Below are 13,747 nucleotides of genomic sequence, written 5' to 3'. Positions count from 1 at the left end.
AGATTTAAACTTACAATTGTGAGTTATAAAGTCCAATTCTAAGGGAAAAAGAGTGACTATTTTCTTACAATTGCGAGTTTATATCTTGAAATTCTGACTTTATAACACACAATTGTGACTATATCATGCAATTTCAATTTTATATCTCACAATTGCAAATGTAAACTCGCAATTGCAAGAAAAAAAAGTCAGAATGGTGAGATAAAAGGTTGGAGTTATTCTTTTTTGAAATATTTTATTCAGTGGCATCTGAATCTGTGTGAAATTTGAAATCAAGAGTGAATTGTATTTCCTAACTGATTAATATAATTTAAAATAACATGTTTAAAATGGCGATTTCATATGAATTCACACAATGTTAAGTGAACGAAAATGTACGATTTTTCGTAAAATTTCATTTTTAATTTGATGTGTTACTTGCTGTTTCTTTGTCATTATTTGTAAAAATTTCTGAGTGAAAATTGTTTCTACACCCATTATTTTTCTCCCCTCATTGTACTCTCTCTCTCACGTTGTTCCGAACCTGTATGACTTTCTTTCTTCTGTCCAAACAACATTAGAGCCTCTTAACTTTCATTGTATGGATGAAAAGGAAAAGATGTTTTTCAAAACAACTTTTGTGGTCCACAGAAGAAAAAAAAGTCACGACATTAGAGTGAGTAAATGATGACAGAATTTTCATTTTTGGGTGAACTATTCCTTTAACCTAGTTAAGTAGCCTGGTGGCTTGAGTTTTGTGATCTGGTCTGTGTTTCTGAAATCAAACACACAAACTCACTTAGCCTGTCAGTTGCAGTTGTATCAGATGTTCTTTATACTTCATAGAATATTTTAAGCTTTTACTAATATTAATTTTGGGTAAACGGGTTCATTGCTGTAGGCTCTGTTTGAGACGACAGCTTACATGGGATGAATATGACTGATTGCATTACACTTTGGACTACTATTGCAGTCAGAAGGTTTTGCAGCTATAAACATGAGAGAGAAATAGGAACAAAAGAATGCAAGAAAGAAAGAAAGATCTTGACTAAAAGCCCTGAAAAGTGGGTTGGGTTGGAAAACAGGCAAGAGAATGGGTGCAGAATGTAATTTAGATAGCATGCAAAGTTTTGCTGAAGAAACCATCACGATTAAGAGAGTGTTGAGATCTGGGAGGGTGGATGAGAAACAGCTGAGGGGCTGAATAGACGGGCTGCTTTACACAGCCCACTGTAAGGGTGCATTTAAATGCATGCTCACATCAACACGCCCGTCACCTCGCTCTCCCTCCTGGGACTGAATTCCCTCTGTGGCACAACGCCAACCCTGTTCTCCTTCGTCTCACTCGGGGTTGGCGCAGGCACAAAGGGGCATACAGGATGCTGTAGTGAAAAGGAATGAAACCTCAGACCCCCCTCCCGTGACCACCAAGACTGTGAATGAAGACGACTTCCTTTCACTATAGACATTTACATTTGAGTGTGTGCATATGTGGATGTGGTTGAGGGAGAGAGAAGGGCCCAGGGTTGCAATCTTTGCAGATCATTTGTGTTTGATTGCTTGCAAATGTTTCGGTTATCATCAGATTTGAGGTTTATTATACATATGTTTTTCTTCAATAGGGCTCCCCACGATTATCTGCATGATGACCCTGCATTGAAGCTCTTTACTACTTGCACAAGGTGCATTTCATGCTTAATGTGATTTGCCCAAGTAGGACATGTTCTTGGAGGAATATCAAAAATGGCATATACCAATCAGATTTTTTTTATATATATAATTTATAAATTGTAATAATCTAATTAAAATATTATATATATATATATATATATATATATACTCTAATTATATTCGAATTATTTCTAATTATATATATATATATATATATTTCTAATTATATATATATATATATTTCTAATCTAAAATATTACTTCAATTTATATATACATAATACATGTTATATTCTATTATAATTTATAAAATATTCTATTTATTTATTAATATATCAGATTTCATCCTTCAGTCTGCACCTTTGATGTTGTTTGCTGGTCTGTCCTCAAACCTACTGTTATGTGCACAAAGTGGAGATGGAATAGTTTAGGAAGCTGATGGAGAGGATGCAGATGCCCGTGTGCGTCTATTCGTGACAAAACCCAGATGCAAAGCCCTGCATTCTGCAACCTTTTTTGGTAACACACTTAAACATAATATTGTGACACTGGATTGCCTTGTTGGATTTTCAAGGCAAATGCCACTGAGTTTTAATATGGGAAATCCTGACAGTCTTTGAAGTTAGTTCACTGATTTTATTACTTCAGGGGCAAGTTTAGAACTGCTGTTAAATCCAGTCTAATGCAGTGTAGAAGAATCTTACAGTAAGATAAAGGCAGTGAATTTGTCATCCACCTAGGTGTCTGCAAAAAATGAATGGTAAAAATGCTGAAGGGCGGTGAATTTTAACTTTCCCTTGGTGTAGAAGATGCACTGAGCCCCCATGAATAATTCATATGGAACCAGAGACTACATGGGGAATCAAAGCACATTTTTAGGAAGCCAATGAGGATTAAAAATAGTGTGTCTCCCGGATGTCTTATTGTGTGTTTAAAGTGTTACTCATTTCAAATATGAGTGTGTGTGTTGGTGTGGTATTATCTGCTAAACGAATCCCAGTAAGAGCCATGTTGCTCCAGGTTGTTTTCATTGGAGAAGAAGTGGAAAAATTGGCTGTGCACTGGCCCCTAAAACCTGCTGGTCTTGAACCAGGAACTGCTAACATCAGAAGCCAATGCCTGATAATGTCAGCATAGAGTGATGTTTTCTGAACAGCAAATGAATTTTGCCAAAACTGATGCAAAACAAATTAATATCGCTCAAAAGACAAGGCTCATGCACTGGATTTACAGTGGAAACCACATGCATTCAGTTGATGATGCTGTTTGTTCACAATACATTTTACAGTTATTTTATTTGCAGTTACTATATTTGAAATAACTGCTATGAATCTTATTCATTTTATATTAAATTAACTTCTGACCATTTCATTGAAATCTGTTTCTGGATATACAAGCGAATTATAAATTTGGTGGGAAAGGCTTACATATATTTCCCTTTCTCTGTCTTGCAGGTGCAACATCCAGGACTACATGTGGCACAAGGGTGCCCGCTGTGAGTCGGTCATCACGGAGTTCCAGGTGATGTGCATCGCCATCGGGGCCTCCGCTTTCATGGTGCTCCTGCTCTTCATGGTCGTCGTTTGCTTTGCCAAGAAGCTGCACGTGCTCAAGACTGAGAATAACAAGTTGCGCAAGCGCAGGTGAGACTCTGGCCGGTGTGGTACTGATTTTTAGAGAAAGTGGAAGGGTTTATGGATTAAACGCTTTAAAAGCTCATGTTGTGCGGTAGAATTAGGAACAAGTAAATCTCACACAGTGAAGCTTGCCAAATATTTGTGTAGCTATTTAAATAGCAACAGTTCAATCTCATGACCTTCCTTGGAATAATTATGATTTATTTAATTTTTTTTTCATGTTTTGGAAAGTTTTTGAAAGTCTTTTATGCTCACTAAGACTGAAGATGGTAATATTGTGAAATATTATTGCAATTTATAATAAGTGTTTTGTATTAATATATTTAAAATGTAATTTATTCTTGTGATTTCAAAGCTGAGTTTTCAGCATCATTACTGTCCAGTCTTTAGTGTCACATGATCCTTCAGAAATCATTCTAATATGCTTAATTATTTGGTGCTTAATTATTCAATTAATATGATCAGTTATTTTTAGTTATAAATAAATTGATTGCTAATAATAGTTATAAATTGATAAATGGTGAAAACAGTTGTGCTTCTTAATATTTTAATAGAGATTGTGCTGCTTTAATATTTTTTTCAGGATTCTTTGATGAATAGAAAATCAACGTCAAACCACTGAAAATGTCACTTTCAATCAATTGAATGCTTCCCTGCTGAATAAAGTTAATTTTTTTTGTTTGTTTGTTTTTTTTTGTTAAAAAAAAAAAAATACTGTAGTTCTTTAAATTGTAATTATCTTTCACAATATTACTATTTTTATTGTATTTTTTGATCAAATAAATGCAGCCTTGGAGTGAATAAGAGACCTATTTCAAATCATTTTAAAATCTTAATTATTTCAAAATGTTGATTTGCAATACAAAATATACATTTCTTTAAAAAAATGTAAAATACTTATTTGATATTTAAATGTTTGTTTGTGGTGGAAATAAACCTGCTTGCCTAGTCAAATCTGTTTAGTTTGCTTGTTTCGGATGGATTTTAGGGACTTATCAGCAAGTTAAACAGTTAAACCAGCTTGGAAAGCAGGAAAACCAGCTTTAAGAAAATCCACATAAAAATGACATTTCTATCTTCATTTATTCACCCTCAAGTTGTTCCAAACCTGTGTGAATTTCTTTCTTCTGTTAAACACAAAAGAAGATAATTTGAGGAACGTTGATGACCAAACAGGTTGCTGGTATCCATTGACTTCTATAAAATGGGAAAAAAATACTGTGGAAGTCAGTGGCTACCAGAAACTGGTTAAAATATCTTCTTTTATTTTCAGCAAAAGAAAGAAATTCACAGGTTTGGAACAACCTGAAGGTGAGTAAATGATGACAGATGACTATACATTTAAACCAGCTGAGACCAGCAACCCAACATTAAGCTGTATTTTACAGCAAGGTAAAGCAATAAAAAAAATAAAAGTTTAGCTGAGAGAAACAAAATAGTGCAGAAAATGTTTTTGTGATGTCTGCAGCGTTTTCAGTTCCCTGAAAAGTGTTAGTGTTACGATTGCGCAGCTGCCAAATGGATGTTGCGGAGACCAAATAATGCAGTGAGTGGATGGCGCGCTAATGCTTAGCGTACTGCACTAGCAGCGGGCAGACTGCATGATGTCACAGAAGCTACAGCTGAAAGTAGGGCAGTGCGAGGGGGGGAGGAGGGGCCGGCTGACCTACATACAGCTGTGAGACCCAGGGGGGTGTGGGGGTGGAAGCTACGGCCAGGAATTAAACAGCGCACACCCTCCTCAAAGAACAGAAGGAAAATGATGAGGGAAAAGAGCAGAAACAGAGTTTTATAACTCTGCAGAGGAGGGTGGCCATGTTTGGAGGTGACAGTGATGGAGGGAGAGGAGAAATAGAGGCAGCAGTGCTACAGATGAGACTAGTCATGAATACATCAGACGCCCACCACTCCATCTGCTACGAGTAAATGTGCTCAAATTCACTCAGTGCTAAACAAGATCAAATCTTCACATCGTATAGAAAGGGATGGGATTTATTGCGGCAAAAAAGAGGATGTTGATCCAATAAATTCTCAATTTTCTGACTCAAATTACCTCATGTGGCGACTCAACACTAAAACACCAAAACCATCCAGAGACCTACACTAGACAATTTAAAAGTTTGTGGCCTGAAAGATTATTTTAATGTTTTAATGTCTCTAATTCTCTCTAAGGTTGCAGTCATTTGATCAAAATAATAATAATTTGATTGTGAAATATTATTACAATTTAAAATAACTGTTTGCTATTTAAATACATTGTAAAATGTGATTTATTCCTGTGATGTCAAAGCTCATGATCCTTCAGAAATCATTCCAATATGCTATGCTATATTTACAATGTAAAAGTACTTACTCTTGATCAATTTAATTTGTCCTTGCTTAATAAAAATAATACTTACGTTTCGTTTTTTTTTTTTTATCATAACATTTTTGATTGCTTCTGTTGTCATCATTTCTTGGAAAAAAGTGTCTGCTAAATGACTAAATGTAAATTTGCTAATATTGGAAGTAAATCATATCAGGTCTTATTTTAAACATTTTTCCCCCAATTGTAAACACTCAGGTCACAGCAATACTAAATACTAATATCTTTTATTTGATTCTATTTATTTTTTATTTGATTATTATTTATTTATTTACATCTTCTATTTATTTTAAAACAACAGATGAAGTAGTTTAACTTGATAATATGAGCCATCGTATTAATTAGCAGCCTTTAAAAAATAGTAATATTGACTGAAGTTTCCTGTCCATCTATAGGAAACTTATATATATAATATATAATTTTATTATTATATGTACATTTAATACATTTAATATATATAGGGGCTTTCGCACCTGAGGAACCTTTTCATATATTTCCTATAGAACTATTGGCGGAAGTACCTGCTTTTTGGCATGTTCACACCGCAGGAACTAGGAACAGTTTTACTTATTTGAGAACAGGAAGAACAGGAAAAGTCGAGAAGGAAATGGGAAGAAACTGTGATCTACACATAAGCCCATGCAGGAAAGTTAATTTATGAAATGTCTAGAACTTCTAATATTTTGAAAAGAGTTTGATATTTGTTGCATTTGAGAAAAAGGCGTGATTTGTCATGTGGTATGTTGCATCACAGGTTGTGTACCGAATGTGTGTCTAAACTTCTGCCTCCAAAGCAGTCCTATAGAATTGCACTAATGTTCTCTTCTCTTATTCTCTTTCTCTCCTCTGTCCTTCATAACCTCTGTATTTTCCATTGTGTCCTTGTCTCTCTATACCTCTCATTTTCCCACAATGCTCCCTCCATTCCATCACTCTTCTTCTTTTTCCCTTTTTTTCCCGCCTCCCCCTCTCCCCGACCTCGCAGCAGTAAGTACCGTCCTTCCTCGGAGCACCACAATGATAATTTCTCGTTGTCCACCATCGCTGAGGGCTCCCATCCAAATGTAAGGAAACTTTGCGACACCCCTCCTAACCTCCCTCATGCCCGTGCTTTGGCTTACTATGATAACATTATCTGTCAGGTAACGTGTTTCTCGTCTTTCTCTTTCCCCTCCCCTTCCGTCCCCTCTCTGCATGGACCCCGAGCGTAACCTTTGGTAAGGGAGGGGGTGCACAGCGCACAGAGAGATGGGAGCGTTATCTCCGTGAAAAGGTCTGCTCTCAGATAGGAGTGTGGTTACTGAGGCAACAGTTGTTACCATAGCAACAGAGTAACTGGGAAACGGTGAAAAAAGCTGCCTTTTTTTGTTGCGAGTGCCACTTTGGATGCTTCGTTAATGGTGGGGCTCGGTGCTGTTGCTGTCTCCGAAAGGCCATCCATCTGCCCCACCATGTCTCTAGATGCGCGGATAGTCTAGCCTGTAGACGCACTCTTTAACAGCAATTTGAGAGACTCGTGGGAAAGCGACCCTATTGATCCCACACAAGAATCAATACAGAGGCAGACCTGGAAGACACTTTCTCCCCCGACACATACATACACACCCAGACCATTTGTATTAAATGTAAACGCAAGCGACAGGGTTAAGTAATTTCATTTGCACTTTTTGGAATTTGGCTATAGGTGATTCTAGGTTTCTAGGTCCTATCCGTGAAGCTACAGTTGAGACGAATATTTCTTGTTTTATGTGTGAGAGGTTGCGAGTTTGAGTTTATAATTTTTTTTTTTAATAATTCTTTATTTAATTATTAGTAATGTAATTTTATGTGATTTTTTTTTTTTTTCTTTTTTATAAATCAGAATTGCATTTGTTACAATCTGTTACAATCTGTAAGGGTGGTGTGGATTTTTTAAAGCAATATTTTATTATTACAATATTAATATAATATTTCTTAATTTAGGTGTGCATAATTATGTATGTTTAAAAAATTATTGAAAAATTTTCATTAATTTTATTTTATGAAATATAGTAAGGTATATTAAGATTTTTATTAATTTAAATGATTTTATCTGTTGATTTTTTTATTTAATAATTTGTAATAGATTGATTTTTAAAAAATAAATTAGAATTTAAGATATTTAAAAATATGAATTAATAATAATTTATTATTAATATTAATTACAATTAATCCATAATTTGATTAAAACATCATTTTAATTTTTAGTATTTGTTTTATTGATTGATTTTGTAAAAAAAAAATAGAACGACAGACTAAATAAAGATAGCAGGAAATTTGATTATTTTATTGTTATTGTTTTAATAAAATTACATTTATTATTCCGTTTCATTTATTTAAATTAAAAATAGATTTAAATGTGTGTAAAAATACAGTGATTAATAAATCATTTTATTTTAATTTAGTAAAAAAAAATTCAATTATTTTGTAAAAAAAAAGGGACTACATACATTATTTTTTATCCATTTTTAATAGATAATTTAAAGAAGTAAATTCTAATAAAAAAAATAGGTTTCTCGGTAGGTCTATCAATAATTGTGGTGTATGGGGTCGCATTGTATTTTGTGATTTTGTGTTTTTGCTTAACTGGAATAAAGAAAGTTAAGATTAGATGTTTTCTGACTTGAAGGAAAGGTAATGCATAATGTAACTTTAAGGTCTAGAAGGGGAAGGAAATCCACTCAGATATCTTAATCGCTGTTTGCATTAAACATGATGAGCGATCACACAATGACAGATTTTTAAGGGTGAATTAATAGCAGCATCTCTGGTTCCAGCATTGTGCCCTGATTGCAGACCTTGGACTGAGAGCGCACACCCACGCCACCCTCCTCCCCCCTCACCCCGCTCCCCTTCTCTCTTCCTCTGCACCGCTGCATGTCTGACTCTTCACACGGGCCTCCTAGTGGTCCTGTGATCTGCTGCTGCTTGTCCACTGCATCGCATTAATATACCTGTCTGTCGTTTCACTCGTTTATCCTGGTTCAGAAAGATGAGAGGGTGAGTAGGCTCTCTCTGTGCCAGATCTCACCAACCAATGAAGTGTTGAGTGAAAAATGCAGGATAAACATCTGAGATGCAACGTCTCACTGCTGCCCATAGGTGGCGTAACACTTGGCTAACATGTCTGCCGCATGGGTAGATGTAGATCTAACACAGGCGTCGTTCTCTTCTGTGGGATAACCATAACACAGCAGCTTTCTTCTCTTTTCAAATCTGATGTGTCTTGGAAAATACAGCCCAACGGTGGATTGTTTAATAAAAACAGTCTCATTAATTATAAATGTGTAAAAAATTTTTATTGCGTATATGATGTTTATATCATTTTCAGCCTGGATGGATGCATCAGTCAGATAAAAGTAACTACTTTTTAGTACTTTTTTTTTTTTTTTTTTTGGTAAACCTTTGGGCAAAAGGGACATGAATTCAATGTATGTATGTGTGTATATATATATATATATATATATATATATATATATATAATATATATATATATATATATATATATATATATATATATATAGATATATATATATATATATATATATACATATAGCAGTGCAACTCAAGGTCATATTTTTAAAGGTATAGTACACCCCAAAAACAAAATTCTGTCATTATTTACTCACCATGATGTTTTTCCAAACCTATGTTATTTTATTTCATGAAACACAAAAGGAGACATTTTTGAAAAATATTATATATCTCAATGACAAAAAAAGAAAACACACACACACACTGTATCATTTTTGTATTATACTGTACAATGTCTTGTGTGTCTTGTGTGCTAAATTTCAGATCTTTTTAAACCATATATTTGATATCTTTGTGATGAACACACCAAACTTTAAAATTTAAAATGATAAAACAGGATATTTGAAATAACATTAGGGTGAGTAAATAATGACAGAATTTTCATTTGTTTGTTATCTATCGTTTTAAATCTAGCACACAGTAAATGTATGTATATTTTTGCCCTCCGAGTTAAAAACCTAAAGACCTTAAAGGGCCATAGACATAGCCCCACAATGCTGATGCTTGAGTAAAGATAAAAAAAAATAAAAAATACTCGAGATAAGTGGCTCTAAGGTGGGAACACTTGTCCATTCAGTGTCTCTTGTCTCACCACTGGAGGATCTTATACACAAAGGGACCTTTCCCTGTCCCTCTGTCTGTCTTTCCCTGTCTCTTTCTTTCTGTCTTAGTCTCTATCACTGTCTCGTTCTGAATGGAAATGATATTTATGAGGTATATAATCCTCTTAATGCCCCCACCCCTCAGAAAACCATGAGCAGATACACCTGGGAGTGTAAGACCAAAGAGGAGCCCGACTGTGAGGTAAGACTTACAACCCCACAGCTCCGCCCAAAAGACAGCAGCTCTCCTTTCATTGTACTGTTCTCCTGTTAATCAAACTGTACTGACCAATCCTGGCCCTTCTTATCATCATCATCATCATCATAGTGAATCCAAACTTTCAGTATGGTCCATTTAAAGTCTTAAAAGAATAGTTCACCCAAAAATATAAGTTCTGTCATCATTATGTTGTTCCAATCCTGTATTACTTTTTCTTCTTTTAAACTAAATATGATTTATTTTTTTTTAAGCACCACAAAAGTGGTCCATATTTGAATTAGTTTTGACAAGAATTATGAAGAAAAGGGGTTTTTAGAGAACAGCTACAGAAGAAAGTTATACAGGTTTTGAACAATACGAGGGTGAGTAAATGATTTTTAGGTGAATGTCCCTCTAAAGAATATAATAATCATCCATTAGTGGAATTCACATCTGTGGGTGTATATTGTTTCAACTAGGGTTGTCTGCAGAAATATAATATGCCAGTATGAGATCAAGAATGAGATAAATTCCCCAAATCCTTTCAAACACTCCATGACCTTCAGACAATTTAGGACACCAAAATTGATTGTCTCTTCCGGCCGCATGTAGGCTTGGAGCTCATCATCGCAGAGAAAACACCCCTGAAAATGAAATGTATGCCATGAAACGAGGAATCTCTCAGGACAAGAAGGGGAGAAGGGACAAAATGTGGACAGTCAGGCCTCTTTATTACCATCAGCTCAGAGCTACTGCTCCACGGATCGATATCCGCTTGAGTAAAAGAGCCCAGCTCTGGCTAGCAGCCAAAACTCTCTCTCTCTCTCTCTCTCTCTCTCTCTCTCTTTCGCTCGCTCTCTTACTCACTCACTCACTCACTCACTCACTCACTCACTCCACACATAGACCTAAACCCTCAGGGAGGGTCTGTGACTTGACAGATGTTTTGGAATGAAATAGACCATATATAAACTATAGCGGAAAGGTCAGATAAGTGAAGAATATTCTTCAGTCAGTGAGTTTGATGACTTAAAGGAAGAGGTCAGTTCAAAAATGTCATTTATTCACCCTCATGTGTTGATCCAAACCTGACTGACTTTCATCTGTGGAACACAAAAGAAGATGTTTTGAAGATTGTTGGTGACCAAATAGCAAACATTTTGCATTCCACAGAAGAAAGAAAGTTATAATATTAATTTTTGGGTAAACTGTCTCTTTAAGACAACACATGGACCATGCTAGTACACCGAAAACCTGGATCTGTCCAACTAATCACTGCAGTTTTGACCCCTCTCCTCAACACTTTCCAGATTTAAATACAGTGTATACAATGAAAAATTTTACTTTATTCACAGAATATGAGTGTGGACCCACTGCTCTATTCCCATGTGCCCTTTGTCCCTCTGTCCACTCCAGCTTTGTGCTATAGACCAGTGAAGCTCTGATTCTAATGTACAGTCTCCCTTCCTTGTTCCTGTCTCGTCGTCTCAGTGTCCTTCCTCAAAGCTTTGCAGTTTACTGCAACTGACACTTATTTAGGTTCCATTTCTAAAGCTCGGTTTTAGAACAGACCAATGATGTTAAGTATATAAATTTCGATGCCTGATAAAATACTTGTATACTACCTTTAAAAAATATATAAATACTACAGTTCAACAGTTTGAAGTCGGTAAGATGCTTCTTTTAAAAAAAGAAGTCTGTTATGCTCAGCAAGGCTGTACTTATTTGATCAAAAATACAGTAAAAATTGTTAAAGTAAAAAAAGTAAATGTTAAAATATTACTAAAACTCAAATAAACAGTTTTGTATTTCAATGTTTTAAAATTTTATTTATTCCTGTGATGCAAAGCTGAATTTTCAGCATCATTACTCCAGTCTTCAGTGTCACATGATCCTTCAGAAATCGTTCTAATATGCTGATTTGCTGCTCAAGAAACATTTCGTATTATTGTTGAAAAAAAAAGTTGTGCTGAGTTCTTTGAATAGAAATAGAATATTTTGTAACATTTTAACTGTCTTTCCTGTCAATTTTGATCAATTTAATCCATTCTTGCTGGATAAAAGTATTAATTAATTAATTTTTCATATTATATTGACCCCAAATTTTTGAATGGTATTGTATGATTTATAGACATGATTATTCAAGAGTTAGGGAGAAAAAAAAGAGTTTTAAAAGTAACTATAGGGATGATTCACATTATAGCTTGTCTAGTCTTGATTGGCTAATACCTGCCAGCAATCTCTCCATTGTTTAACTGTCTAATTAAACTTAATATGAAACTGCATTAAAGAGTAACACATTTACATGATAAGAACAACATGATAGTCGCAACTTCTCATTAATAGCATAGCTAATGTTGACAGGAAGAATGCAAAGAATTTCTCATCAGTCATCTCCATCATGACTCTCTTCATATCCAAAGAAAATCCCTCAAACGTCTCAAGAGAAGTGTAATCCACCTCCCCATCCAACCACAAATAAAAAGCACATTTTCTAGTTTCATGCCGACGGAAGAAAGGACGCCCCCTATCCGGTAACCATGGAGGTGGCGTATCCCCACGTCCTGCCCGAAGTTACAATCTAAGTCATCGCTGAATGGGTAACTCATCATTAGTTGTCTCTAACGAGATCAAAATGTGACACACTCGTGCTTTAACCCAACTACACCAAGGAACCAGAACGCTTCATTAGCTTCTAGCAAAACTAGTTTAGCTCAACCAGCTTCCCCTAAAAAAACATGCTAGCGTCACTATCACTGGATTGAAGGTGTCAAGTTATCCCTAAAACAAGTCGATTTTGTATCATTCATTTGTTTCAATTACTGCATCAATTAAAGGCCACTGAATGGTTATTCCACAGAGAGAGAGAGAGAGAGCTAGGCTTTATTGCTATGGCAGGTGAGCTCCTCTTGCCAAAGCTCTTGTTTTAGTCCATGGCTTTTCCTGTTCACTGGCGGGACAGGAGTGTGGGATGGGGCTGTATGAGCTTTGATGGGTTTGCATGTATGCATGTGTGTCAGGACGGGTGGATCATACAGCCTCCGCTCTGCCCAGAGGAGAAAATATCCTCAGCCAATGATCAATCAATCCTCTGCCAACTACAATCAGATCTGTTCCTGCAGTGCCGTCACACTCCAACTATTCGGATGTGATGCCAAAGTGTTTTGAAAATAGTATCCACTTACTTATTATCATCAGTTGAATTTATTTTATGTTTATGTAAACAACTACATTATTCACTAAATATAGAAATTTTGTTTTTGGTTTGGTGGAAAATATTTTTGAACATTACACTAAATATTTATTTATTTATATCTATTTATATTTATTTATATTACAATTGCACATTATGTATTTAAAAAACTTTTTTGTTAAAGTAGTAGGAGATGTAATGAAAAATATTATTTATTTATTTTGTATTTTAAATGGTTTTTTACTTATTGGTTTATTTGATAATTTTAGTATATATGTTAGTAAATAATTATTATATGATTTTTAATTCTTTTTTAATGGATTTATTTATTTTTTTTTATTTTTTTGTAAATTATTAGTTTATTTTTTTTATTTTTATGTTTTTTTTTGTATATTATTGAATTGTGAGTTTAATTTAATTTTTTTATTTAATCATTTAACAAGTTTACAATTGCCCATTATCTAAAAAAAAAAAAAAAAAAAAAAAAAAAAAAAAAAACTATTAAAGTTGGAGACGTAATAAACAATTTGAGGTTGTTGCAGAGGTCTAA

At 34.7% G+C, this 13,747-nt stretch overlaps 1 protein-coding gene across 9 annotated transcripts in view; it reads left to right on the top strand.

Moving 5' to 3' along the window:
• LOC109060542 (chondroitin sulfate proteoglycan 5-like) overlaps nucleotides 1–13,747 on the top strand; it is a 40,772-nt gene that overhangs the window by 26,721 nt on the left and 304 nt on the right. For 3 of the 9 annotated variants that reach the window (XM_042741536.1, XM_042741541.1, XM_042741533.1), the window contains 3 exons: nucleotides 3,104–3,292; nucleotides 6,637–6,793; nucleotides 9,951–10,007. In XM_042741536.1, the coding sequence (XP_042597470.1) occupies nucleotides 3,104–3,292; nucleotides 6,637–6,793; nucleotides 9,951–10,007 (403 nt within the window). The remainder of the gene's footprint in view (nucleotides 1–3,103; nucleotides 3,293–6,636; nucleotides 6,794–9,950; nucleotides 10,008–13,747) is intronic. The other 6 variants (XM_042741534.1, XM_042741538.1, XM_042741537.1 and 3 more) reach the window with 6 other exon arrangements.

Source organism: Cyprinus carpio, chromosome B16, assembly GCF_018340385.1.
Source record: "Cyprinus carpio isolate SPL01 chromosome B16, ASM1834038v1, whole genome shotgun sequence".
NCBI classification, from domain to species: domain Eukaryota; kingdom Metazoa; phylum Chordata; class Actinopteri; order Cypriniformes; family Cyprinidae; genus Cyprinus; species Cyprinus carpio.
The sequence above is the reverse complement of the archived record's forward strand: the minus strand, read 5'-3'. Positions and strand labels throughout refer to the sequence as shown.